General features: G+C 36.5%; 1 protein-coding gene across 10 annotated transcripts in view; it reads right to left on the bottom strand.

Moving 5' to 3' along the window:
- Nucleotides 1–17: 17 nt before the first annotated feature.
- The window catches only part of LOC124360869 (polyhomeotic-proximal chromatin protein-like), a 186,110-nt gene continuing 158,244 nt past the window's right edge, over nt 18–27,883 (bottom strand). For 6 of the 10 annotated variants that reach the window (XM_046814833.1, XM_046814834.1, XM_046814831.1 and 3 more), the window contains 14 exons: nt 27,026–27,233; nt 22,279–22,403; nt 19,349–19,483; nt 16,844–17,075; nt 15,977–16,096; nt 14,445–14,590; nt 13,770–13,894; nt 12,857–13,065; nt 11,376–11,657; nt 10,243–10,389; nt 10,050–10,163; nt 8,199–8,319; nt 7,758–7,944; nt 18–6,166 (listed from right to left, as the gene is read on the bottom strand). In XM_046814833.1, the coding sequence (XP_046670789.1) occupies nt 5,948–6,166; nt 7,758–7,944; nt 8,199–8,319; nt 10,050–10,163; nt 10,243–10,389; nt 11,376–11,657; nt 12,857–13,065; nt 13,770–13,894; nt 14,445–14,590; nt 15,977–16,096; nt 16,844–17,075; nt 19,349–19,483; nt 22,279–22,403; nt 27,026–27,233 (2,370 nt within the window). In that variant the 3' untranslated portion in view covers nt 18–5,947. The remainder of the gene's footprint in view (nt 6,167–7,757; nt 7,945–8,198; nt 8,320–10,049; nt 10,164–10,242; nt 10,390–11,375; nt 11,658–12,856; nt 13,066–13,769; nt 13,895–14,444; nt 14,591–15,976; nt 16,097–16,843; nt 17,076–19,348; nt 19,484–22,278; nt 22,404–27,025; nt 27,234–27,883) is intronic. The other 4 variants (XM_046814836.1, XM_046814839.1, XM_046814840.1 and 1 more) reach the window with 4 other exon arrangements.

Raw genomic sequence — 27,883 nt, 5'->3', positions numbered from 1 at the left:
ATTAAAAACACACATGCTTCGTAGATGGAAAATTATATTTTTTCATTGATATTGGCAGTGTAGCAATGAACAATGACAATTAATTAATAAACCTAAAAAAGTTCACATTTACAAATAGCTAAAACAACAACATAACAATATACAAGAAATTATATTTTAATATTTACACAAACATAAAAATATGCAGCGCTTTTAATAAATAAAAATATCAGTCAAAACAAAAAAATATACACCTAAATAACGCCAGAATATTAAATTCGAGTTGTAAATCGATCTGGTCTTCACTAACTGGTTTTGCATTGCACTCTAAGTTGTAGAGGGGTAATTTTTTGTTTTAAAAATCCTCTGTGGTCTACACAGCACCGCACTGTGTTGAGAAATAAAAGTTTTCTCACTTCTCAGCCGATGCAATAAAATTAAATCAATGAATTGCAGTTGTTTAATTATAACAGTGGATCAAACCATTTATTATAATTCCTCTATTAAAACCATAATGTTAAGAAATACGCTATTGTCTACGAATCGGATAGTAATTTCCAGATCAAAATAAGTTTAAATTTTCAAAAAATTTTGTACAGAAATAAAAGGTTTATGCGTTAAATTAATTTTATGTTATAAAAACAACTGATAGAAACAGGAATGTGATGAAAACTAATAATAGGATATTATAATATTAAATGGGACTAACTTACAGCATTGTGTATTGTCTTGGAAGTACAGTTAACTCACAATTACCCAGGGTCGTAGGGAAATTAATATTATAAATATGGCATAAGTCGCCAAATTATATGAGACATTTATACTTTAGTACAACAGGATAAGCTTAAATTAATAAAATTAAATGTTTTCAAATAATTTATGAAGAAAAAAGGTTTTGGCTTACAAAACATGAATCTAGTACAAAGTTCCTATGAATGAGATTTTCAAAGTGTCATCCTTGGGAAAGGTTGAATTTAAGACCGAGTTGAGGTAATGAAGGTTGAAATCTGTCTGTGACTAACGACCTCGCACTGCACCGAATCTCCCCTACTCACTCTGTTTTAATGTAAGTAAGACTTTGACAGTCCAGAGACTTATGAAGATGGTGAAAAAATCCATTCCTGTCCCTCCCCCTCCCAAAATACATTAAAATTTTTAAATGTTCTTTTTTACGAGACCTAATACAAAAAACTTTTAGTGTCGTAACAAAAATCTAAATTGTCTTGTCTTATTCCACACAGCCCAAGTCATAGAACAATTTTGTTAGCAGTGAATGTATTAAACGTTTGATCATTTAATATCAGTTTTTTTATACTGCCGGAAGTAAGGCTGCACAATATATTTTGTCATTTCACAGCCCTGTAGACATGTATGACCTGAGTAAACACACCTGTGTTTTTATCACTAGAAAATCTCACCCCATCATCCTAATAATTGGATGCATTTTCATCCCTCTCGTTCAAGACATTTATTTCAAAACCATTTACCTAAAGTGTATCTAATGCCGGAATAAGAAGACGAGTGAGGCAAACTAAAATAATACGATAATTTGAAATGCCTTACAATAGAATTCAATCTCACAGATATAAATATTCAGATTCAATTAAATATTCCTATCCAGATTTATATGTATTTAACCCTTTGCAGACCAGCTGAAGATTACGTTGTTGAAAAAGAACAGTGACGTAACTAAGGGAGGGTGGAGGATGAGGGGGTAGAAACACTCTCAAAAAACCTTAAAAAAAATGTAAAAAGTAAACAAAAAAACATCAATCAAAATTCATTAAAATATCGCAATTAAATGTTTTGCTTTAATTAGGCCTACCCAATTTATTGAAATTCACCAACCTCTGGTACGGTGTGCTCTTCGATTAGATTCACCCCCCCCCCCCCTCCAAACCCGAGTACTAGTTACGCCACTGCTCTAAACTATTGTTAATTAACAATGTGGAAACATGGCTATCAGTGAGTGTCTATCAAGTTGTTACAAATTTTAAATAATGAGATCTCATTACATTTTATCCTGTAATGTTGGTTTGTACGCTATCAATAACTAATAAATATTTTTAATTCAATTTGTTATGTTAATACTAAAGTAATATTATATTGCATCCTCAAAAGAATTACTGCAAAGATTTTGATACAAAACTTATCAAGTCCTGTTGTAATAGTTACGATTTTTTTCATGAAACCTAGAAACATTCTGCGTTTTACCCTGGGGGTTTTGGACAAACGTGTTTAAAAAATAACTTGATATTTTTCAACATAAATATTTTACTCTGGTCTCCAAAGAGTTAATGTAAGGAATGTATATGATAAATATAAGAAAACACCCAAACACGGAAATTTGAACAGTTGCTTGATTGATAATTTCTTATAAGACAGAATAGACGTGTATACACAAAACTACTTGTCGCTTTTCAAAACTCAGATTTTTATATTACTTATGTCCTGTGTACAATTCTCTGTATTATTGCAAGACTGTTGCCACGAGATAATCTGGGAGTTGACTGTCCGTGCCACTGGAAATACAATTACCTACAAACTCAACTTAAGTAACAGTAGTAACAGCAATTCGATTCTCTTAATTTACATTTTAATAATCAGTTAGAGTTGACAGTTCAGCTTACAACAGTTCTCAAAAACACATGAAAACATGTATTTAATTAACAAAACAGTCATAACAGTTGCGATGTATAAAAGAGAAAATGGAGCAAACAACATAATTACTCTAGCAGTTGCTAATTATGAAAAAGTTAAAAGTAACAGATTTTTTTTGTTTTTATAGTACACATCCCTTACTTGAATGGCGAATTAGGGATTGAAAAATGTAATACTTTTCTTATATAAAATATTATAAAATCAGTAAAAAATCTACAGCTTACAATATATACAGAATTACAATACGCAGATGAGGTCACTAACAGCCGTGTGAACGTAATCACGTGTTCTCGTGCTCTGGCCTTCCAGTTGAACACAAAATATGAGCATTTACTTCTCTTACATCATCTTCAAATAGATCGGCTGTGGTATCTCACCATCCCACTGATTATTTTAAATTTTCACTCATAATGATGAATCCTAACAACGAATGTATTTCAAAGCACATACACAGTGTACTATATTAAGATTGTAACACAAAATTGTGTATTTGAGTATTCTACAGTCGGTCATATTTAATGTTTCTCATTACGTACTTTTATCATATGTAAATCCAATGGAGTTTAAAAAATAAAATACACAAAAGTATATACACTTCAACTTGCTTAACCGTTTCCGATAATTCTGAGAGTACTTGAAAATATACTTTATATGATTTGTTATTTTGTTTACATTGTTTTATTTATTATCTGAAAACTTCTTAAATGTTACAAAAACGTTCGTTCAATAGAACTTCTATAACACACGTAACTTTTTCATGGCATATTTCCTTTCCAAAACAGTTGCAGAAAAATAAGCTTTATATAATTCATTGTGTTTGAGTGTTAATATTTTTTTTTGCTCAATATCTAAACAATATTAATTACTACAATGCAAGACATATCATTGCAAGCCGTTTTGCTCTATTATTTATTAATGTGAAAAGATTTAAATTAATAATTTTAATACTAGTGTTATCACAAGAAACTAATCTTCTACACTCGTGTGACACAATATGTCTCAGGCCTAAGTGCATTAAACAGTTTGGCAGTTTATTTGCCACAACTAGAGTTGTGCCAAAAGAACTGGAACAGTTCCGGAACCGAAACGGACCTGGAACAGTTCACTTCTTCGGAACTCCATGTTCCGTCGGAACAGTTTACGTGCCAAGAAGTTCCGAGCGTTCTGGCTTAGTTAAGCTCGGAACTCCATGTTCCGTCAGAATGGTTTACGAATAAGCTGCTAAATATTCCAGTTCCAGAGCGGACTCTGGATTCCAGGCAACCACGATATTTTCATGTGGCAACCTATAATTAATTATTTTTATTGATATATTCAAATTATTAATTTATATGTAAAAAAAAACTAATAATTCATATATAACTTTTAGTGTATATAGACATAATGAATTAACTTTTCCAAATTACATTTTCGCACAGCTATAATTTATAAGGTTCTCTCTAGCAATAAAAATATTTCTTTAATTTTAATTTAAACTAAATAACTGTTTTAATTTGGGATCAACAATATTAATTGAGTAGTAAAGTGTTAGTATTTCAAGATTTAGAATTTAAAATAATATATACGAATATAAGCATTCACGAAGTTTAATTTTTGGAACTGTACATCACGACTGTATGATGCACGAAAACAACTTGAGCAGATAGACTTTGTGTTTAAAATTCAAATATTGGAACGTGGTGTTATATTGTACCGGAACAAAATCGGCCAGAAAATTAATTAAGTAGACAAGCATTGTTGGAACGGAACGCATGGAACTGGAACTATCTCATGGAACTAGTTCTGAGCCTGGAAAGTTCCGGAACGGCCAGACACACCTCTAGGCACAACCCAGGCTTGCAATGGTATGTCTTGTACTATAGTTACAGTTATGGACTTACTTAAACTCTGGACTCTGGGCGAGAGAGGAATATCGGTTGTAGTGATAGTTTGATATTGCCAAACTAATAAACTGCTTTATCACTCAAACACTAACCTAACCTCCAGCCACTGCAGTCCTCACCCCAGGGCTCTGGTTGTTCCTGCTGAGCTGCGATGATGAACAACCTTCAATCAGAGATTATCGTGCCGTTGAAAGTTTTGTTTAATAACTAAGCTGCAAAGTTCCTATAACATTGTACAGGTCTGTAACGTAAAACTAAGTTTACATTGGTTCAACTGTTCTTAAATAATACAAGAAATAAATAATTAAAGAGATCATCAGTTTAACAAGGTCGGGAAACTTAAACGAATCATTACGATAATGTACAGCGGAGCAGAGCACTTGGTATCTGTCGGAGTATTAACTACAATTCTTAGAGTGAATGTTAGCAGATGATAAGTGGTACATTCATAGTCATTACGTTGAAACGTAAACGTATTGAGAATATTACGCGTTTGGAGCCTTTTTCTGTTCTCGATTCTGTAGCCAGTTGTATTCTATCCCAACTGATCATCCACCCTAGTTTTAGAACTGGTTCATACTGAACAGCAACGATCACAGAGTACAGACATTACGTAATATTCAGCCAATAAGATTTTATACAGATAACACAATATAGAATAGTGTATCCAGAGTGGTGATTGAATAATATCAAGGCCAGCTGTAACGATTATTTACTTTTTTAACACAATTTATTTAGAGTGGTTTTATAGATATTTTAACATTTTAAGTCCCATAATCCTTTTTATTGATCATTCAATTCCTGATGAAATTGCTTTTACACTCACAATTTACGTTGGCACAATTAAAAAAATTTTAATACTCTTTACCGTTTTTACAGCTTGCCACACAGAAGTGTCACTATGAGACACAAATCACTTATTGAATGAGTATTTAAAGTAATCAGTCTGTACACAATCACAATATTCTATAATATATGATTAACAGCTAAAGAAAAATTATGTTGATTGTGATAGAGACAAACTGGACTAAGAATCGAGATTAAAACAAACATTTTGGAATCAAAGCTGGAACAAAAACTGAAAATATTTGTAATCAGCCCATTCCTTCATTCCTTATAAATTTTCACTGGAGGTTTAACAAAATGCTGAGAAACAAGACTAAATTACGAAGAGTGTTGCTGTTAAAAACTTTTGACAAATCACACTTATAAATTTTTTCATTGATACAGCCAAACACAATACTATCTGAATTAACAAAAGAGACGGTATACAGGCGAAACTAGGAAATTGTATAGAATAATTTTATACAAACAAACAACTTGTCATCTGCAAACACTCTGCTGCGAATGGTAACCACAGAACGGGCCGGAACGTCTCTACTTCAGATCGAGTATTAACTAAACGGGTCGGTCGGATTGTCCGGTCACTTCTCGGGACTCGGTTGTGGCTGCGGCGTGCCGCGCATGGTGTCGATCTTGGCACAGATCTTGAGCGCGGGTCCGAGCTTCATGGCCATCGCAGACATGAGGTGGTCTTCCTTGAGCAGCATGAGTGCCTGGCCATCTATCTCCTGGATAGCGAAGTCTTCCGCGTAGTCCGTACAGCCTGGCAGTGCGCGGATGAACTCACACACGTCCGACACCTGCCAACACACGGGCGATTAGGGAAATTATGGAGTTCTTCTACACCTATCTAAGCCAATAAGATCTAACAGGTATAATTACATTCAGTCTATAAAAAGAGGTTTGTTGGATGCGTAATACTCACATATGAGGTCACAAGGAGTTATAATCAGTGTCCACAAAACACACCAAAACCTTATGACTCAGTGATGACAACAACTGGACCAAAATTGTCCTTAAGTAACTTACAATTATTTTTTTATGGATACAAACTGTAATCTTTGCATCCAAGTTTATAAATATGGACAATATTTTACCAATTTTTACTTGAAATTTGTCTATATATAGGCAACAGTTATTTTAAGGTTAGAATGTTGAGTTTAGTTCCAGTTCAACTTCCTTTTATTGCAGCGTCTGGTATCTGGAGCCATGTTCGTCTGAAGAGATCTGAAGAAAGTCTCGTTTTGAGCTTCTTTGTCGCCTACTTTCTTTGAATTTCTTCAGACAAACATGACACCAGATTCCAGGAGTCAAGTCTGAGACAGGGTCAGATACCAGACGTTGCAATAAAAGGAAGGTGAACTGGAACTAAACTCTACATTCAAATTGAATCAACCCTTCCTACCATACTACGTAGTGAATTGATTTCAGGTTCTAACTAAATAAGTATCTACATTACACACATATCACCAGTATACAAGGTGAGTTTTAAGTCCCTTCCCCCCTATTTTTTTTTTAAACCGTATAAGTTAGGAGGTTTAAACTCCGTACATATTCGTTAGACCTAAATATCTTGTTTTTCATGGGTTCATTGATTCTCCACCTCCAATGGGGGACGGTCCACGAGGAGTAAGCCGAGATTCTTAAATGTAAGCATAGGTTGATATGCACATCAAATTAAAGGTCTCTGTAAGTAGAATACAATGCCGCAAACCGGACCTCAAAAGGTTCATCCTAATGAAAATTACAGGGTGTTAAAATGTACAAAATAGTAATGTGCTATTATCTGCGTTTTATCGCGCAACTTTTTAAAAGTTCATTTCAAAACAATTTTTCTATTGCTGTTTATTCTTTAAAAGAAACTTTATTTTGTTGTGTTTAATGATTTTAAGGGATCACTGGAAGTCCGAGATCTAGGAGTTAACTAAAGGATTTAATAAGAAGTCGGTCATGTGTTTATCATGTTGATAATAGAACATATCAAATATGTACTAAAACAACATCAAATTCTTATGGAATTATTGGACTTTGTCAGTACAATATTATAATACATAAGTTTAAATTCAACACTAAAATGCGTTACACTTCGACAATTGAAATCTACTTTCTTTGTCAGGTGTAAGAAATTTAATGCACAAAAAAGTACCTAAAACTGACGTGCAGCATGGGTACAAAATTATTACACACGAAAGTTTTAAGTACTTTTTTATTCATTAAATTTCTTATACCTGACGAAGAAGGTAAATTTCAATATCCGAATTCCTACTATCTTTTCAAACCGTCTATCATCAATAACAAACTATAAGCAAATAACTAAATTATGGCTCAGATTCAAATAACGATATCAAGAATATCAGATCAACTTCATCTATAGATACAGGTCCCACTCACCGTCCACTTGAGCGGGTTGACCTTGGGAGTGGTGTCGGAGGCGGAGCTGTCTTCGGTGTCCGCTGTGGCAGCGTCAGGTGGGGAGGGGGAGGAGCTCTCTGCCCCACTGACGGCAGAGTCGTTGTTATCAAGGTCCATGGCCTCCAGTCCCCCTCTCTTGTCTGGAGAACCGCTCTTACTCAGTTTCCTAGCAACAGCAACTCAGTGTTACCAACAGCAAAAATATCACAAACACAAATAACCTTTTCTTTGTCCGAAAATATGTTTGAAACTAATAAACTAGTAACATATTTTCTTACTTATACATAAAACTTGTTACATATGCGTTTGTTGGCATAATGTAGTATTATAGTTTTCACTCAGTTAAAATTTGGACTTAAAAAAAGTGGCTAAAATTTTACGATAAATACAAAAGGATGTTGTAAGCTGTAGTTTACTGACCTCTTACACGAGACTGAACAGAACCTGCGACCCTTCTTGAGTTTCAGCTTGATGTCCGTCTTGCCACACGCTTCACACTTATCCTGGTCCGACTTGGAGCCTTCCAGCGCCTGCTTCTTCACTGGAAAACACAACAGATGTTAGACTTGGAGACTCGGTAGAGAGTTAAGCGTGTGTCCTGAACGACTCCACAGGACTCTACAACTTCCGTGCAACTCTATGAAATGAGTCCAAAATATTTTTTATTAACGCTTTGAATGCCGCTTGCATTTTCCTGTCATATGCATAAAGTGCCGGGCTGTTTTTAGCATGTTTGTAAACTTTTGGGAAAATAGCTGTTGTAAAACAACTATTCAACAGATGTTCATAATTTTGTTGCTGTTTTCTTTCTAATGAAATGAAGAATATGAGACAAATCGTTACAAACAGAATTTGCTTTATAAAAAATATAAAAATTTTAGTTTTTACAAAAAAATTTGGTTTACTTTTTTATAAAATGTTAAGTTTTAACCTAATTTGATTGTATATGGTATTTTTAAGATTTTTTTCCCTATATACCATGAAGGCCACAAAATTCTAAATAAAATCCATATATCATATATAATATATGATTCTACAATAAAAACAAACGTGTCATTATATATATAAACAAAATGCTGCCCGGTACTGACATTTTATAAACTGTACTTCATTTGTCAGAGTTTAGAAATTACACAGTAATAGTATAGTTTTCACAATACATCAAATAAAACATCAAGAGAACACAAATAAATATGATTAGTAAATGTAGAGACAAATACTTGCTTACATTTCTTTTGTATGAGTGTCAGTAACTTTGTAAAAAGCAAAATAACATTATTATATTTACACTAAAAACTTACGTTTTCTGCTTGGACACAACTCAAATCACTACATTATTTTATAAATAAATATGGTAAAACACTGTACAAGTTACTATTTTAGTTTGTATTTACTCAAATTCTTGGTTATCAGCACACAAACAACAAGAATGGTCGTTACGCAACACGGCATGTCGTGACTGGTAGACAAAATTATCGGATAAGTACTTCGGTATTATCGCAGCCCACTATTTTTGGATGAGTTTTCCTTATCGGGGATCAAAATAAACTTCACTATTGTTCATTAAAGTTCATAATACTTTCCTTTTTCCATAATGAATCGAAAAATGCTCAATGAATCATACTTCCTATCTCCAAATTGCCAGTGAATAGGTCTAGACGAGCGACCTTTCAAGTAGGCCTAGACATACGAATCACATGTCACTTTCGAATAATAAAATGTTCTTTTAGTTTTTGTTTTCATTGATTATTGTAATAACTTGTAAATTTCAAAATAGGTTAAAAAAGTCCATTCTTTTTAATACTGTAATTTATTTTGCCCCCGATAAGGAAAACTCATACAAAAATAGTGGCCTCTTGATAAGTACCCAAACAACATATGCTTCACAGATCAAAGAGTAGGGAAACAACAACACGTATTTTATCAATAGTTTAGTTTTATCGAACCCATTGAATATAGCTGTTTGGTTATTTTGCCAAAATAACCTTGTACTAAATCAAATATTATCGAAATATGAAACGTAAAAATTAGCGACGCCGGCACTTTATGCACTTTTCGTACCGTCAAAATTAGCAACGCTGCGGCACTCAAAAGGTTAACAACAATAACGTTTACTATAAAACTTTATTGTTTTATTGAACACTTGTAGTATTCTATACCTATAGAATCAAATTGCTACTGAGGGTGGTAAGGAAATGTTCACACACTTCATCTATCAGGGATTGATTGTTAAAGGTTCACAATAAGATCACGTTAGGTTAGAAAACTTACAAGGTGGTTCGTCTGCAGTGATCATCTGGTTTCTGTTTTCCTTCTCGGTCCGCGCCGCCTGCGCCAGCTCCGTGATCAGTGCCGAACGGTTTACTGTCGGGAACGGCTCTGACGCTGTTACACAGAAAAAGTAAGTTCTCCGCGCACAGGTTAACTATAGAGAATAGCTACAACCAATATGTTTATAACTCACATTCCTGTATGACGAAGTCCTCGATGACGTGTGTGAGGACTTGAGGTTTGACGAGAGCCTTGGGCAGATCTCGTTCTCTCACTCCTTCCTCTGGCGGAGCGTCCATTTTGGTGCTGGCTTCTGTCTCCATCGGCATGGACTCATCTCCTGTGACACGAGCATGTCCAAATGTTGGAGGTTATTACTAATTCATTCTGAACTCATGAACTAACCACAACTATCCCCAGATTGCCTGTTTTTGTAATTTGTGAGCTACTTTTTAAAACTGGACTGTACAACTGAACAATCCATATTATCAGACATAAAATTGACTTTTTATTCTGAATATTTAATAAATACAAAATTAAAAAATTGCATATTGTGCTTAATAATTCGACAAGCAAGTAATTATTTAGTTATCTAACAATGGAACTCTCATAATGTAGGTACATAAGAAAATTGGCGGTTTAGTGGGCTGCTTGTGAATAAAATAACTGTCACAACTTTTGCTGATGGACCGAGGAACAGTGTTCTTTACAAACACTGAGCATTTTCAAATAACTTCTTGATACCTTTATAGAAAATCTCTTTAGATAGTGGTCGTTTTATTACAAATTAATTTGAATATATCTATGGAGTAAACAATTTTTCATATTTATATCTGCTCCATTTGCAAGGCCATGGATTAGCAGGAAAAACTAATAAATGTGCTACAAGTCTTATTAAATTATATTTAGTATTTTTGCTCTTGCTTGTCGTTCAACTGTGTTTAAAAACATTTTTCAATAAGTGTCTAATATTTTTCTATAAAAATAAATTTATCACACGCTTAAAGAAATAAAAACATTCAAACATTATTTGAAATCCTACTAAACAAAACGTTAAAATTTATTTTGCTACATCATCAGCACTCTATATTATAAATAGAAAACATTATAACTATAGTTTTATTTCATTGTAGCAGAAGCTCTATTATTATTATTGCTACTATTTGACTTGAATTAAATGGTTTTGGAATTTATTGTATGTAAGTAAGTTGTACTTCATTTCATATCACTTTCAGGAATCTTCTAAATTCATTATATATAATAAATATTCTATTGTGATTAATACTGCCGAGAACAGACTATACAGTATACATGCAGTGAACGTACCATTCTCCTGTATGCTGGCCACCGCCTGCTCTAGAGTCTGGGCCTCCTCCACTGTCTCCAGGCTGGGCATGCTGTTCCCACCCATGTCACCTCCACTCTTATCCTCCTCCTTGGTGGGTATGGGGGTCGGGGTGGTGGTGGGCAGTGCTGTGGGGGGCGGGGGCATGGAGGCCACTGTCATCACCTGCCGTTCCACCACCATGGTGGGGGTCTGTGCCACCGCCACCGCTGCCGCTTGCTGCTGCTGCATCTGCTGATGTTGCTGCAGAGATAAAATGTTGCCTGGAAAAATCAAAGTTTCCAGGTCATTCTAAGAACAACTATAAGAGTAGAAAATGTATACTCTCATAAAAATACTACACAGACTATTTAAAAATCTAAATAACACATATATTTCTATCCCCTTAGAGACCACACAAAACAGAACTAGGAGTAGGTAACTCTACTGGAACAGAACTAGAAGGTAACGCTACTGGAACAGAACTAGGAGGTAGGTAACGCTACTGGAACAGAACTAGGAGTAGGTAGGTAACGCTACTGGAACAGAACTAGGAGTAGGTAGGTAACGCTACTGGAACAGAACTAGAAGGTAACGCTACTGGAACAGAACTAGGAGTAGGTAGGTAACACTACTGGAACAGAACTAAGAGAAGGTAAACGCTATGGAACAGAACTAGAAGGTAGGTAACGCTACTGGAACAGAACTAGTAGGAGTAGGTAACACTACTGGAACAGAACTAAGAGAAGGTAACGCTATTGGAACAGAACTAGAAGGTAACGCTACTGGAACAGAACTAGAAGGTAACGCTACAGGAACAGAACTAGGAGTAGGTAGGTAACGCTACTGGAACAGAACTAGGAGTAGGTAGGTAACGCTACTGGAACAGAACTAGGAGTAGGTAGGTAACGCTACTGGAACAGAACTAGGAGTAGGTAGGTAACGCTACTGGAACAGAACTAGAAGGTAACGCTACTGGAACAGAACTAGGAGTAGGTAGGTAACGCTACTGGAACAGAACTAAGAGAAGGTAACGCTATTGGAACAGAACTAGAAGGTAACGCTACAGGAACAGAACTAGGAGTAGGTAGGTAACGCTACTGGAACAGAACTAGAAGGTAACGCTACTGGAACAGAACTAGGAGTAGGTAGGTAACGCTACTGGAACAGAACTAAGAGAAGGTAACGCTACTGGAAAAGATGAAGTCCCCATTTGTTGGCAGCAGTTGATTAAGAGTGAAGTTATATTTCCCTTTCTTAATGGAGTGTAAATTATGAAAGATTATATTATTATTTGAAGATGTTATTATATTTAAGTACAAAGGTTCATAAATACCACACCACTGATACTATACTTTACTTTATTCACATTTAACTAATGTATACTTATTTTTTATCAAATACATTATTGCTATTTTTGATATTGAAAACATCACAAGAAGTGACAAACTCGGGTGTCATCTCTACCTAACAGTTTACTTACCGATAACAGGAGTTGGCTTGGGTTGTATCAGCTGCTGCTGCTGTTGCTGATAGTTGATCTGCTGCTGGAGGTTGATCTGCTGCTGCATCCCCACGAGTTGCTGCTGCACAGCCTTCTGCTGCTGCAACTGCTGCTGCTGTTTGAGCTGCTCTGTTGTCAACTGCTGAGGGTTGGGCACCAGCGTCCCCGCACTCGTGATGATCATCCTGCTATCAGGTCACAGGTCAAGGTGAGAAAACTGTTCTGTTCAGTCAGAAATGGCTAAAGAAATGCAAATATTTGGAAGCTAGAACTAAGCTGTGTTGGCCACAGTAAAAAAATATATTGTACTATTATTATGTTTGTAATAATTAGTGTCAATTTTAGTAAGCAAACATTTATAAGGTAAGAGTCTGACACACAACATATCTGTTGTGATTTCTGATATATATATAAATGCAATTTACATCATCAGAAAATTCATAATATTCATATAACTAGCCAACACCAAATTCCTTAATTTCTTGTATACAAAATTGTTCAATAAGCCTATAATAAAATGAATAAGTGCTTGATAACTAATGTACAACTACAATAAATGTGATTAAGCTGAGTATTTATCTTGTTTTATAGTGCGATGAGGTGTATTTAATTTAATTTAAATTTATTTGAAATGAACAGTTTTGTAAACAGTTCTTTTGTATTTTTTTCAATAAATACGCTAATTTCAAGTAAAATGCGCTGTTTTATAATTTTTTTGCTTTTGTCTTTTTAAATTTTGCCATAGTAAAAATTTGCTTTTAACTTAGAGAACATTTTTTTACTTGTCTTGGCATTATAGGAAAGTTAATGGATTTATTAGTGGCGTGCAAAGGGTCAACTGTACCTAGGGTTCTAGGAGTCTAACACAAATAAAGATCTGACATGTACTGACTTGTTGGTGGCTGCAAGGTGCTGCTGCTGCTGAGGGCTGATACTCTGAGGCTTGGTCTGGTTGGCTGCGTCGGCCTTCTGTCCCCCGACTTGGCCCCGTATCAGCGGCTTAGCTCGCATCTTAGCCTGTCACAACATTCTTGTAAGTTGTAAATAAATAACACGAGGATCCCAGCAGTTACTACTTGAAAGTTCAAGTTTTTTTCCACTTAAAAATTAACAACATAAAAATACAAGAGATGGAGAAAACAAGTTTCCTGGGACTTATTGTTGACAAAGGTCTAAGCTGGGACGATCATATCATGCACATTAAAAATAAAGATTTCCTCTGGATTATATGCCTTACAAAGAATGTCTTTTTAGTTGTAATTTGGAGACACTGAAAATAATTTACTTTTCTTTAGTGCACTCCCATATTTCGTATGGAATATCTGTGTATGGGGCAACTACTAAGGAAAACTTGGATATTGTTCTCAAACTCCAAAAAAGAAGTATTAGAATAATAAAAACAAATGTTAGATTTAAAGAGCTTGAGATTTTTTTACATATGGATTTTATATATATATATATATTTACTTTTTCCCTAAGAAAAACCAAGTCGGGTGCTTATACAATGGAAATTGACTCTTGGCTCCTGGACTGTAAGGAAGTTGTAACACAGATGTTACTGTCGTACCTGAGCCTTCTGGTTCTGCATCTGCGCCTGAGTGAGGTGTTGGTTGACGGCGGTCTGTGTGGAGACTGAGGAGGCGGGACGGATGGCGGGCTGACCACTCGGCAGAATGTTACTCAGTTGTCTCGGAACTGATGATCCTCCGGCAACTACGGCCACACAGTCAACAATCAGACATCAGAACCTACTCACCTACTCTAAGACCTACACTAGCCTAAACTAGTCCAAATCTTAATTCCCACAGTTGTTAGTATACTTGTTCCAAACACAAATCCATCCCTGCTAGCTAACATCTACCTCCACCGTGGCTTTGGGCACTACTGCTGAATAATTGTTTTAACACTTAATATTAGGATCCTAGAACCTAGTGAGAGATCTGTACTTGATATAACTTTCGTGTGCGTTAAAGATGACTGTATTATTCAATTACTGAGAATCCCTTAACTAATTACATATGAAAATTCCATACATATGTTGGCAGTTAAGCTCTATATTTAATCATTTGGTCAAATTGAAAAACACACCTGTTGCTTTCAAATCTCACTTATTTTTGGTGACAGTAAAACTCCGTTAATCTGGCAGCCTTAGTTCAGCATGTCTGGTAATCCGGAACGCCTTTTGGAAAAAGTAAAATTTTCTTGAACAACACAAAACATCAATCATTTAATATGCAGCGATGTTTTTTTCCATTCGTGGTAGACACAGTGTTTAGAAGAGGCTAGGCGTCATATTCGGCTGACTTTGTGTGATATAGAGTCTCATGACTGACCATGGCCGTCGGCTGTCAGTCTGGGTAACCAGTTGAGTCTAGTAATGTTAATGTTCTCAAAACAGGTTAGGACGACTCTTAACAACTGGCAGTGGCAGAACGGTGATGAAATGGCATGATCCCGCCCTCGATCTGGACCGTGTTCCAATAGTTTTATTTTATGATGCGTACATTACACACTGTAAAAAGACCATTAAAAAAAATAGTTCTAATAGAACCACATATAACGAGCACTACCTAAATGTTATATTTGAATAGTAAAAATGTGTTTATTCGATCATTTATCATGTCTACATTATTTCTCTGATATATATCCAATATTTCATAATTCGGCATGCCTCAAGACCTGACCGTGCCGCCGGATTAACGGAAGTTTACTTTGCAGATTTTACGACAATCATTATTTAAATGAAACTAAAAACTAGCAACAGCATTTTGTTGAACTATAGTCAACACAGAAGCATTTCCAAAATTGCCTTGACTCAGAGTTAGCAATCACTCATTGACCTTAGACATACGAACGTTCCCCCCACAGAATTGAGTTGCAACCTGCTATCGGTTGCTGACCTCACAGAGCTTACTACTCTTTATACTACAGCTTTACACTCTTTAAAGTGTGCAAGTGTGGAAAAAACCTGATGATTTTCCAATTTTTGGAAGAATACCTAATTCTGTCTGAGCTTAGAAAACATACCTCTAAAACTGGACATTACAACAACAATGACTAGTGATAGCAATGATGCGTACGGATGTGAGTGTGTATCACCTTTGGGCTGGATGTTGTCAGTGGAGGTGCGGGGCTTGGCCCCCACAGCCGGGGTGGTATTGCCACTGGCCGCTATCTGTGTCAGGTTGGGTAATGTGCCTTGGGTTGCAATACCTTGAGCTGCAACCGACATTACCATGACAGAGATGAGGCAAGTGCTGAGTGTGTGGGCGGGTTGGCAACAATGTTCTGCCACCCTGCAGATGTTATAGTTCTGTCTGTATTGGCCCTAGCCACTTAGTGCCCTAACCAGTGGCGTAACTAAGGGGGAGATGAGGGGGATGGAGCCTCTCCAAAAAGCCCTTAAAGTAAAAGGATTTACACATAACAGCAATCCAACTTTTTTGAAGTACAGCAGCTTTTTCTTACTTTGAACTAGGCCTATCTAAATTTACTACATTTACAATTATTTAGATTTATTCCGTACTTCCCCGAATTGTGATGTGCTCTTTAATCAAATTCACCCCCCCCCCCCCAGCCAAGCCCTAGTTACACCACTGGTCCTAACCATCAATTATGACCAAACATTCAACATTATTGTAATCAGAAAAAATGTTAGTAGACACAAATAAACAAAAATTCATTAAATTAATTGAATATGTTATTTAGAAACGGAGAACAATATCTTCTTCAAATTATATTCTCAAAACTGCATACCAAAGGTTAATACAATCACCAAATCTCATAAGTAAGTAGTTCCCAAGTAATAAATCTATGTACAAAACACATACAGACATAAGTAAAACTTAGGTTTTAGGACATATTCAAGTATGAGCTTTGTTTGTTTTGATGTGTACAATAATACTATTTCCGAACACCCTGTAAGCAAACTAACAAGCGCACAAAACGCAGTCAGCAGGTACTCACGGTGCTGTGTGTGTATCGTCTGCGGCGGCGGACTCTGTATGAACATGGGTGTGGAACCGTCCTGCTGCGTCGCGTTACGGATGAAGATGGGGTTCTGAGTGGTGAGTAGCGTCGGAGGCTGCGGAGTGGCCCAGGCTATACCCTGCGGCACCGTGCCGAACTGCCACGGGGAGAACTGCATCGGCTGCGCAGTGTTCTGCTGGACTGTCCGACCGCCCTGGCACGTCGTGTACTGCACACCAACATTCTACATGTACTCACTGAGTCATCGACACATCATGATGTAACTGTGCTCTGTGACGCATGTCACGTCAGGTCACACAGTGTTTGCCCAATCAGAAGATTGATACTAAAAATATATTTCGGGTTTGAGTATCGCTTTAATTAAATGTGGTGGGAATATCCGAGCTACTAAGGAATACAGTTCTGCAGAACACATCAAATGATGTGGTAAGAAACAATATAGGATATATAGATTTCTATAAAACATTTTACTATTCTAACATTTTTGAAAATACACCTTTCTTTTATGTACTAAAATATGTGACCACAGAGACCCTGTGGTTTCAAATCCTTGTTGAGAAGAACAATTTCTATTCCACCCGATGGAAAGATTCCTTTAACCCTTTGAGTGCCAAGCACTCTAAGTGTTCAGCCCAATAATTCATAACTAAAAAACAATAAACATAATGATATGATTTTTTATTATGAAAGGGGGGATATGGGTTACAAACAAAACATTTATTTAAATAATAAAAAATGTTAAAGTTAAAGTTTTGTTTACAAAAATTGTAATTTTATAACCTTAATTTATTTGTATGCATTTTTTTATTGTTTCTTATGTACATGGGAACAAACATACAAAATTTCAAAAAGTAAATATCTGTAAAACTGAGTTTTCATTTTTTTATTTGGTATTTGTGTAGTGTTTCACAAAATAATTAACAACTTTTTCAAAATAAATCTAATTATATGATTGTTGTTTTATTGTATTGGGGGGAAAGTAGGATATGACATATAATATTTATTTGCATGATAAAATCTTTTGAAATAAAAAATATCCACAAATGTTGAAAGTTTTTCATCTTATTACATTTTGTATGTAACTTTTTTGCTGTTCTCTATGTAAGTAGGAACAAGTATAAGTTATCAAGTTTCAAAAAAGTAAGTATCTGTAATGCTGAGTATGACTTTTCTTATATATTAATGCAAAATATTGAAAATCTGCACTCGTATAAAATTTGCCTCATATTAAGCAAATAGCTTTCACCAGCTGTAAAAAAGTCAGATCAAGATACAACTAAAACTAATGAACTCGTGTTAAACTATGTTAAAGTGAAGTAATGTCTTATTTTACCAGGTGAAGTTAGGGCTATGAAGCCCTCTCTAACATAAATATTTGAAAATCCAATCTATTCGGTCATCAGCACTTCGGAAATACACGTGAGACGATCTCATCGGCTCTTGCCACTCGAAGGGTTAATCCAAACAATTGCTGTTTACTAAATACCTCTTATCTAGACAGTATGTACAGCAAAGTTAATGGAAACACAATTTCATGCCACTGTGGTTAAATCATGCAAACACTACAAACTGAAACTGGTCATCATGCTTATTTACATGGATAACTTGTAATTGTGAACATTTTTATAAAACTAAAATTACAGTCTTCCGGTTCACACTGCTTACACAGTTATCTTCTTGAAATATGTCGGCCTTGTTACGGAGAACCAACTTTAGCCAACAGATGTTAAACTAAAATGTGTAAGCCTAAGAAACAAGACTTTTTAATATACTTCTGAAATCATCCTTTTTTTATTCTTAAGTAAATAAATAACTTGTGATTGGTACCATTGTTTTATATATCCATTTGAAAACTATTATTAAAAACGTGTTTTTGTTGTTGCATACTAACCCTTTGGGGAGTATTGATGTTTTGGAACATCATTACATAATTTGCTCATAGTAGTAAACGCTCATGTTGAATCCAAACATGCCTAAAATAGTTAGGAATATCTGATTTATTTTCAGGTGAAAATTAGTCGAAACATTTACTTTTATTAATACAAAATCAAAACATTCACTTCTGATGAAAAGAAATGAGAGGACTAAAATTGGTCTTGTATGAAATCAGTTAGAAAACAATAAACTACACTAGTTCAGCAAGAATACAAAACGATACTAAGTAAATGTTTACAGCATAGTAGCAGAATGTGACTGAGGATAGAGTATTTAGCACTAATTTCTGTTAACAGTGATATACGCTGGAAACAGTTGCAGGAAATGACTCAAGGTATGGACTGTAGCTTCTACGCAGCTGACAATATTTACGCAGGGAAATAGCTGGCTGCTTTCTTCCAGTAGAAAGACTAGCACTAAGTGCGACGTCACACGTCTTAACAATATTCTTATCAGTTAAGTGCACAGAACAAAAGTTAACACCCAATTTTCCAACTCTTAATATAATTTACAGTGCGGTTTTCACCTCCCGATGGTTGACATTACCTGTATAGGCAGTAACTGCTGCCCTTGGCCGATCATGCTCGAGTGAAGCTGTCCTTGAGAGACAACACAGCCCCCTAGGGCCCCGGTCTCCGATGTCTTGAAACTGCCTCCAGCTACCACATTCACTCCCTTCATCTGACAACAACATGCTACATCAACTACTGCCACTCACCTCACTGTTCATTCCATTGTTCATCGGACAAACTCTACTAGAACTTCTCATTTGTGGGAAGTGCGTAAACAATTTAACGAGGGATTTTTTTCCAACATCTGATCACATGTCACGACGGCCAGACACGTGGCAGGTCCGCACATCTTCCCTACTACAACATTTATCACTGCCTAGTTCAAGTACTCAGTTTGTGCTAAGTTGCAGTTGCGTAAACATGATCGCCTCTATTGATTATCTCACCAAATGTGAATTGAGGAGTTTTATTCGTTTCCTACAAGCAGAAGGGACTAGTGCAGCAGAAATCCATCAGAGAATGGAGAAGATGTTGACTGACCCCCACAAAAAGTGTAAAATTTCAGTTTTGACATTTCTCGAATTGATCCTTGAATTTGACATTTGGCTATCTTTAAACTTTTGACACGATTCACACACAACACCATCACTCATAATTTTCTCTGTAACCAAAGCACATTCTCTGATAGATTTCCGCTATTCCCTTCTGCTTACAGGAAATGAATAAAACTCCTCAATTCACATTTGGCAGGAGAATCAATAGAGGCGGCCATGTTTATGCGACTGCAACTCAGCACGAACTGACTACTTGAACTCTGCAGTGACAAATGTTGTAGTAGGGAAGAAAGGTGATCATCAACTGTGAACACCGCGGACCTGCTATGTGTCTGGCCATCATGGTGTGAGATCAGAGGTTGAAAAAAAATGACCCTCGTACAATGCTATGAAATCATAGCTTTTAAAATTTTGTGAAAAACTGGAATTTCACAGCTCTTTAACAATATTATTCTCTTTTTACCTCCTTAACGGACAAACGTTCTGGCCAGTCCGATACTACTTTATTGTTTACATTATTTTTCCATACAGATTACTTATTGTTTTCGTTAACCCGAATGAAATTCTCTGCTTTCTAGTGATGATTTACAGGGTCTACTGCATCACAAGGTAGACAGTTTAATAAGCATGTAAAAAAAAATGCTCAAAGCCAGTTGTATGGTCTCTAACTTCGGTTTCTTAGTACGGTTTAAAGACCGAGTTTAAAGCGATTGCTAGACCACAAAAACCCAACTGTGTTATGTTCAGCAAAAGTAAATGGTGATACTTTACAGGATTTGGTTTTAAAATAAATTAGTAAAAGTACTACCACATTGATTTATATACAATACTTTTACGAGTATTTACGAGGTTAATAAGATATTCCAAATACAGCAGTTTACAAGATGTACTGATATTTACTGATATTTTCCGTTACGCTGAGATCCGAACAGATGTGTGTCCGTGGAATGAACATTGTCAGTGCTCTGCTGAACGCAAGAGGCAGGCTACACAAACATGTTGTATCCTTTCCATGCCCACTTATTAAGTATATACACATTTTTAAAACAATGCAAAGGCTATTTCAAAACAGTTTTACAAAAACTTGATTTTATACGATAAATTCAATCTTATAATTTCACTGAGCTAATACATGTGGTTTACTTGTATATATTTGGAATTGTGTGTCATTTAAGATGGAAACACTAAGTTTCTTGCGGTGGACACAAGACACAAATCAAATGTTTTAAAGATGTGTCAACTTAAACTTCTCTACAACTAATTTTTTTAATTATTTTTAATTGTTTATCAACTTTAACAGTTCATAAATTATATGAAAAATACATTAACAATCATATCATGCATCGAAAGCCACAATATTAAAAGCCAGTTTCTGTTAAAACGAAAACAAAATTAGTTTGGCCAATAAAATTCTACCATAAATATATTTACATTCCTTTTGGGCTTAACACAATATAGTCGGTAGTGTTCAAAAACGTTAAGCTGTTAAAAAACTAATCATAAGCTTTATAATGATTTCACCACCCGAACAGAATTACCTGTAAATAATATGGTGATGTTTGTTTTGAAAAATTCACTAAACTGCTGTAAATTTCAAAAACAACTAAAGTATATAGGTATTTATTAAAATTCTTTTACTGCACCTTAAATTAAAACTGGTAGCTTTTTTATTAGGTCGATTTATTTTGCTGTCTTCTCTTAAATAAGATGTTTGTCTCTTACTAATTGTAAAAGTCAAATTCAAAAACATATATCATACATGAAGCCATAAGCAGCTTAAGCGAAAGCCACAAACACATGCACAACAGCAATGTACAGTCATTTGCAACGGGGCAGCCACGTCAGCACAGTCCCAGCGACAACAGAACAATCGTAATCATAACATTGACCAATCTCACATTTGAACAAAAAAAGTCCACAGCATAATGGAAATAATATCATTATGTATAATATGTTTAAAAAGTAATATTCTTTTAACCATTTTAGGATGATGAAAAGTTATGTAATTTTCTCGGGAACAAACTTTTGAAGTGACTACTTTTTTTCGGAAGACAAAAGGTAAAAATAGGAAATATGCAAACATTGCTTTATAAATATAGTATTAAAAAAGATGTACATGTAATTTTTCTATCCTATTATTTACAATAACATTTTTTACAATATAAGATTGTTTATCAATAATTTGACTGGGTACAAAATTAAAAATACTATTTTACTTTGCTTTGTTGGTTACCATTAGTTCACTATAAGAGAAAACATAATTTAAGGGTTGGAAACAAAAATTTTTAGTTTTTTTTTAATCGTATTTTTATGAATTAACATCTTCCTTTATCCATCCGACTCACAAATACAACATAATTCCAACTTCCCATTACAATATGACCCCAATGACCCCCAGATTCCAACTAACCTTCTGAATGTCCTGCTTGGCGGAGTGGGCAGGCAGGATGTTGGGCTGACTGACCATGCCGATCTGGCCGATCAGCACCGTTTGGTTGGTAGTGGTGGGGATGGTGGTGTAGCTGCCGAACGATGCTGCCAACACAAAACGTGTTACAAATTGAAATTTAACTGTCTAAGGTGGATAAAAAATAAATAATGCCATTCTATAGATAGTTTCTTATCTGACAAGGATATAGTCAACCTAATTTAGCATGTAGGCTAGGATATTGCTATACTGGTGTTAAATTTTGACGATTGTTATCCAATTTTATTTTAAATTAAATAAATTATTTAATCGATTGGAAACACAAAATATTCAGAAATTCAAATTTAGACTATTAGAGTTTTTTTTATTTTATAACTACTTCAATAGATATTAGAAAATAAAATAGTTGTTGACTTGGTTATAAAAAATACAATTTTATATATTCAAAAATAAAATATAAAGTATTTATCTTTGAATCATTCAACTTTAAAATAGAAAATGAAAATTATGTGACTTAAAAGATAATTCAGGGTTGCTACAGGAGTCCAATAATGAAATTCCCTGACTTTTCCCTGATTTCCAGACCAAATTTTTCATTTTTCCCTGACTTTTTACGACGCAATCCCCAGGGTTTTTTGGCAATTAATGGGTGGAAAAAAGCGGTGTTGAGGCTAACAGGGTGGCAAATATAAAAAAGCAAAAAATAATAAAGTGAACACACAGTTTAATACGTACAAAAAGATTGGACTTAAATGATCTTTTACAACACAGAAGTAAAATACTTTAGAACACTGCACCATAAGTAATTAGTAGCACATAGAAATTACAGAGTTTATTTGTGTAAAGGGATTTTATATTTTTCCCTGACCAACGTCGAAATTCCCTGACTTTTCCCTGACTTGAGACCGGATTCCCTGACTTTTCCCTGACCTGTAGCATCCCTGTAATTGCTGTTTAAAAAAAAAATAGTAAAAATTGAATAAAAAGAAACCGCTAAAGGGTTGAATAAATTTTATTTATTTATGCTGGGTCAAGATATTTCTATATCATAAAATTTTATGCAGTAGTGTATTTAATGTAACTAATAAGAATACACCTTTGAACACTTTTGTATTTTTTATTGACGCAATGTACATTTGGGATTCAAAGAAACGATCTTCAGGTATTTGAAGATGTTCAGGTCAATGTTAACCTCTACAAGTACTTGAAGATGGATCTTCCAATCCAAAATGTACATTGTAAAATAAAAAAAGAAAGGTGTTCAAAAGGGTATTCTTGATAGTTAAAAAATATCTCTGCAGAATTGGCAATGCCCAATCTAAGCAGATAACATACAGACACTACCAGTAGGAAATTATGGAACACAGGACAGTAAGCTACTCACTGGGCTGGCTGTGTGCCAGTACGGGTTTGCTCTGCATCAGAATGTTGGTCAGCTGGTTGGGCTGGAAGGGTTTGCCAGCAGCGATATTTATTACCTTCAGCAGACAATTAGACACTCACAGTGGGAGATGATGGAACACAGGACAGTAAGCTACTCACTGGGCTGACTGTGTGCCAGTACGGGTTTTGCTCTGCATCAGAATGTTGGTCAGGCTGGTTAGGTGTGGGAAGGGCTTTCTGCACAGCAGCGAATTTTATTACCTTCAGCAGACAATTAGACACTCACATGTGGGAGATGATGTAACACAGGTCAGTACTACTCACTGGGCTGGCTTGTGTGCCAGTACGGGTTTGCTCTGCTTCAGAATGTTGGTCAGCTGGTTGGGCTGGAAGGGCTTGCACAGCAGCAGCGAATTTTTTTATACCTTCAGCAGACAATTAGACACTCACAGTGGGAGGATGATGGAACCACAGACAGTGTCAGTAAGCTACTCCTGGGCTGACCTTGTGTGCCAAGTACGGGTTTTTTGCACTGCATCAGAATGTTGGTCAGCTGGTTAGGGAGGGGAAGGAACTTGCCAGCGCAGCGATATTTATTTCACCATTCAGCAATAATTAGCACTAACAGTAGGAGATGATGGAACACAGGACAGTAAGCTACTCAACTGGCTGGCTGTGTGTTTGCCAGTACGGGTTTGCTCTGCATCAAAGAATGTTGGTCAGCTGGTTATGGGTATCGGTAGGGTTTTTTCCCTGCAGCGATAATTTATTACCTTCAGCAGAAATTAGGCACTAACAGTAGGAGATGATGGAACCACAGGACAGTAAGCTACTCACTGGGCTGGCTGTGTGCCCAGTACGGGTTTGCTCTGCATCAGAATGTTTGGTCAGCTGGTTGGGCTGGTTAAGGGTTTTTACCAGCAGCGATATTTATTACCTTCAGCAGACAATTAGGCACTAACAGTAGGAGATGATGGAACAACAGGACAGTAAGCTACTCACTGGGCTGGCTGTGTGCCAGTATGGGTTTGCTCTGCCGATCAGAATGTTGGTCAGCTGGTTGGGCTGGTAGGGTTTTCCAGCAGCGATATTTATTTACCTTCAGCAGGGGACAATTCAGGCACTAACAGTAGGCAGATGATGGAACAACAGGACAGTAAGCTACTCACTGGGCTGGCTGTGTGCCAGTACGGGTTTGCTCTGCATCAGAAATGTTGGTCAGCTGGTTAGGCTGGAAGGGCTTGCACAGCAGCGATATTTATTACCTTCAGCAGACAATTAGACACTCACAGGGGAGATGATGGAACGCAGGACAGTAAGCTACTCACTGGGCTGGCCGTGTGTGCCAGTACGGGTTTGCTCTGCATCAGAATGTTGGTCAGCTGGTTGGGCTGGTAGGGTTTTCCCTGCAGCGATATTTATTACCTTCAGCAGACAATTAGACACTCACAGTGGGATAGATGATGGAACACAGGACCTGTAAAGCTACTCACTGGGCTGGCTGCTGTGCCAGTAAGGGTTTGCTCTGCAATCAGAATGTTGGTCAGCTGGTTGGGTGGTAGGGTTTTCCAGCAGCGATATTTATTACCTTCAGCATGTACAATTAGGCACTAAAACAGTAGGAGATGATGGAACACAGGACAGTAAGCTACTCACTGGGCTGGGCTGTGTGCCAGTACGGGTTTGCTCTGCATCAGAATGTTGGTCAGCTGGTTAGGCTGGAAGGGCTTGCACAGCAGCGATATTTATTTACCTTCAGCAGACAATTAGACATCACAGTGGGAGATGATGCTAACGCAGGACAGTAAGGCTACTCACTGGGCTGGCCGGCGAGTGTGCCAGTACGGGTTTGCTCTGCATCAGAATGTTGGTCAGCTGGTTGGGCTGGAAGGGCTTGCACAGCAGCGATTTATATTACGAGATGTGGGCAGAAAATAAGTACTGTTTCATTCTACTGCAGCCGTAGCATTTCAATCAGTGTTCTTTGCGCATGCACACTAGTCGTCCTTGTTCACTGGTTATCGATTCATGCCATTTTAGTTGTTCTACAGGTACGTTGTGTTTTCTCTGAATGTTTAAAATGTTGAAGACACTCAGTGATTCTGCCAATTGTGAGATTCATTCTGTAATACGATTTTTGATCGCAAGGAATGTGAAACCGGCTGAAATTTATCGTTTACTTTGAGACGTTTACAGGGAAAGACGTGATGGGCAAAAGGAATAGTGTGAAAGTGGGTTAGAATGTTCAATGGCGGTCGGAACAAATGTGCATGTTGAGAATCAGAGCAGCTGGCCTTCTCTCGTCACCAATGATCTGGTAAGGGCAGTTAAAGAAAAAATCGAATCAAGAGAACAGACGTTTCACTATGACACCACTATCTGACAATTTCCAACAAGTTTTACACACTCTTTTGCACGAAATTGTTACGGACCTCGTAGGCAAGCTGTGTTCCCGATGGGTTCCAGAAATGCTCACTACCATGCAGAAAACCAAGAGACTCAAGTGCTTTAACTTTTTTCAGAGGATACAGTTATGTTGATGAGGATTTTTTAAAACAAAATTGTGACAGGTGATGAAACCTGGGTCTGTCATGTCACACCAGAATCTAAATAGCAGTCAATGGAGTGGTGATACACGCAATCTCCGAAGAAACAAAAATTCAAGACGACAATGTCTGCACATCAAATTATGTGCACTGTCTTTTGAGATCGGAAAGGTGATTTGCTGTGTGATTTAATTTCATTTGCCAGTAATGTGGCAAGGTATTGCGAAATCTTAAGAAAACTAAGGTGGGCAATTCAAAACAAAGGAAGAGGAATGTTCAGTAACGGAATGGTGTTGCTCCATGACAATGCTCGGCTCCATACCGATGGTAACACTCAAACATTGGTTTGACAATTTTGTTAGGAACAGTTCGATCACCTGCCCTACAGTCCAGACTTGGCACCGTCTGACTACCACTTGTTCCTGCACATGAAGCGTGAGCTAGGCGGCCAATGCTTTGAAACCGACGATGAAGTGAAAACTGCCATGGAGTCGTAACTACATTCGTTTGCGGGAACCTTCTACGAAGAGGGTATAGACAAATTGACACCGTTACGACGTGTTCGAATATCGGTAGAAACTATGTCCAAAAAATAGTTTAATGTTTGAGCTTTCACAAAGAAATAAAATTGTGTTCGAAAAAATTGTTTTACTGGCTTTTTTAAAAAAAAAAAAAAAAAAAAAAAAAAAAAAAAAAAACAGTAGGCTACTTACTTTCTGAAAACGTCTCGTACCTTTAACAGATAATTTAAAGACACCAACAGTAGGAAATGACAGAACACAGTACACTAAGATACTCACTGGGTTGGCCCTGTGCCAGTACAGGTTTACTCTGGGTCAGCATGTGGGAGGTCAACTGGTTGGGCTGGAAGGGCTTGCCGGCAGCGATGACCTGTATGGATCCAGGATTCATGCCCGCGGGGTGTAGTGCGATGTTTCCCGGCATCAACAGTTGGCCGCCCTGAGTGCTGTACATCTGTTGTAGGTACGGCTGCTGGATCACTTGCACCTGTTCAAACACATTTGACATCAGTTCCAAAACTATCTAGATGGAACTTTGAAGCTCTTGTAAGACACATAATGTATTCTAAATAAATATGTACAGGGTGACGCATATGTCAGTTTCGCCATACATTGGGATATTTTGTTTCGATAGATTGGTAACAATGTTAAGTTGGCAGCAGCACGGAGTAAATTCATTGTTACCTGTTCCAGTGGCTAGTTTAAAGTGACTCTCTTTGTATCTGTTATTTGTTTGTGTGTGTTGTTAAAATTTTTACAACCCAACAACGAGTTTATATCCTTCAGTTGTGGTGGAAGCATAATAAAAATACTGCTATAATAATTGAAGAATATAGTGGTAAATATCCAGGTGTCACGATACCCACTCAACAGTATATGCAGAAGTTAAATAAAAAATTTGAAAACACAGGAAGGGTTTTAAATGCCCTGAAGTGTGGTCGTCCACAATCAATTTGCAATGAAGAAAACCTGCAGACAGTTGCTCAAGCTTTTGTAGCCAGTCCCGTTAAACCGACTCGTAAGGCATCTGCTGAACTAGAAATACCAAGAAGAAGCGTGCAAAAAATGTTAAAGCAATTAAAATTTAAGCCATACCGCCCATCTTTACTCCAAGTGCTCTTCTGGCAACAAGATGGT

Source organism: Homalodisca vitripennis, chromosome 4, assembly GCF_021130785.1.
Source record: "Homalodisca vitripennis isolate AUS2020 chromosome 4, UT_GWSS_2.1, whole genome shotgun sequence".
Lineage (NCBI taxonomy): Eukaryota > Metazoa > Arthropoda > Insecta > Hemiptera > Cicadellidae > Homalodisca > Homalodisca vitripennis.
The sequence above is the reverse complement of the archived record's forward strand: the minus strand, read 5'-3'. Positions and strand labels throughout refer to the sequence as shown.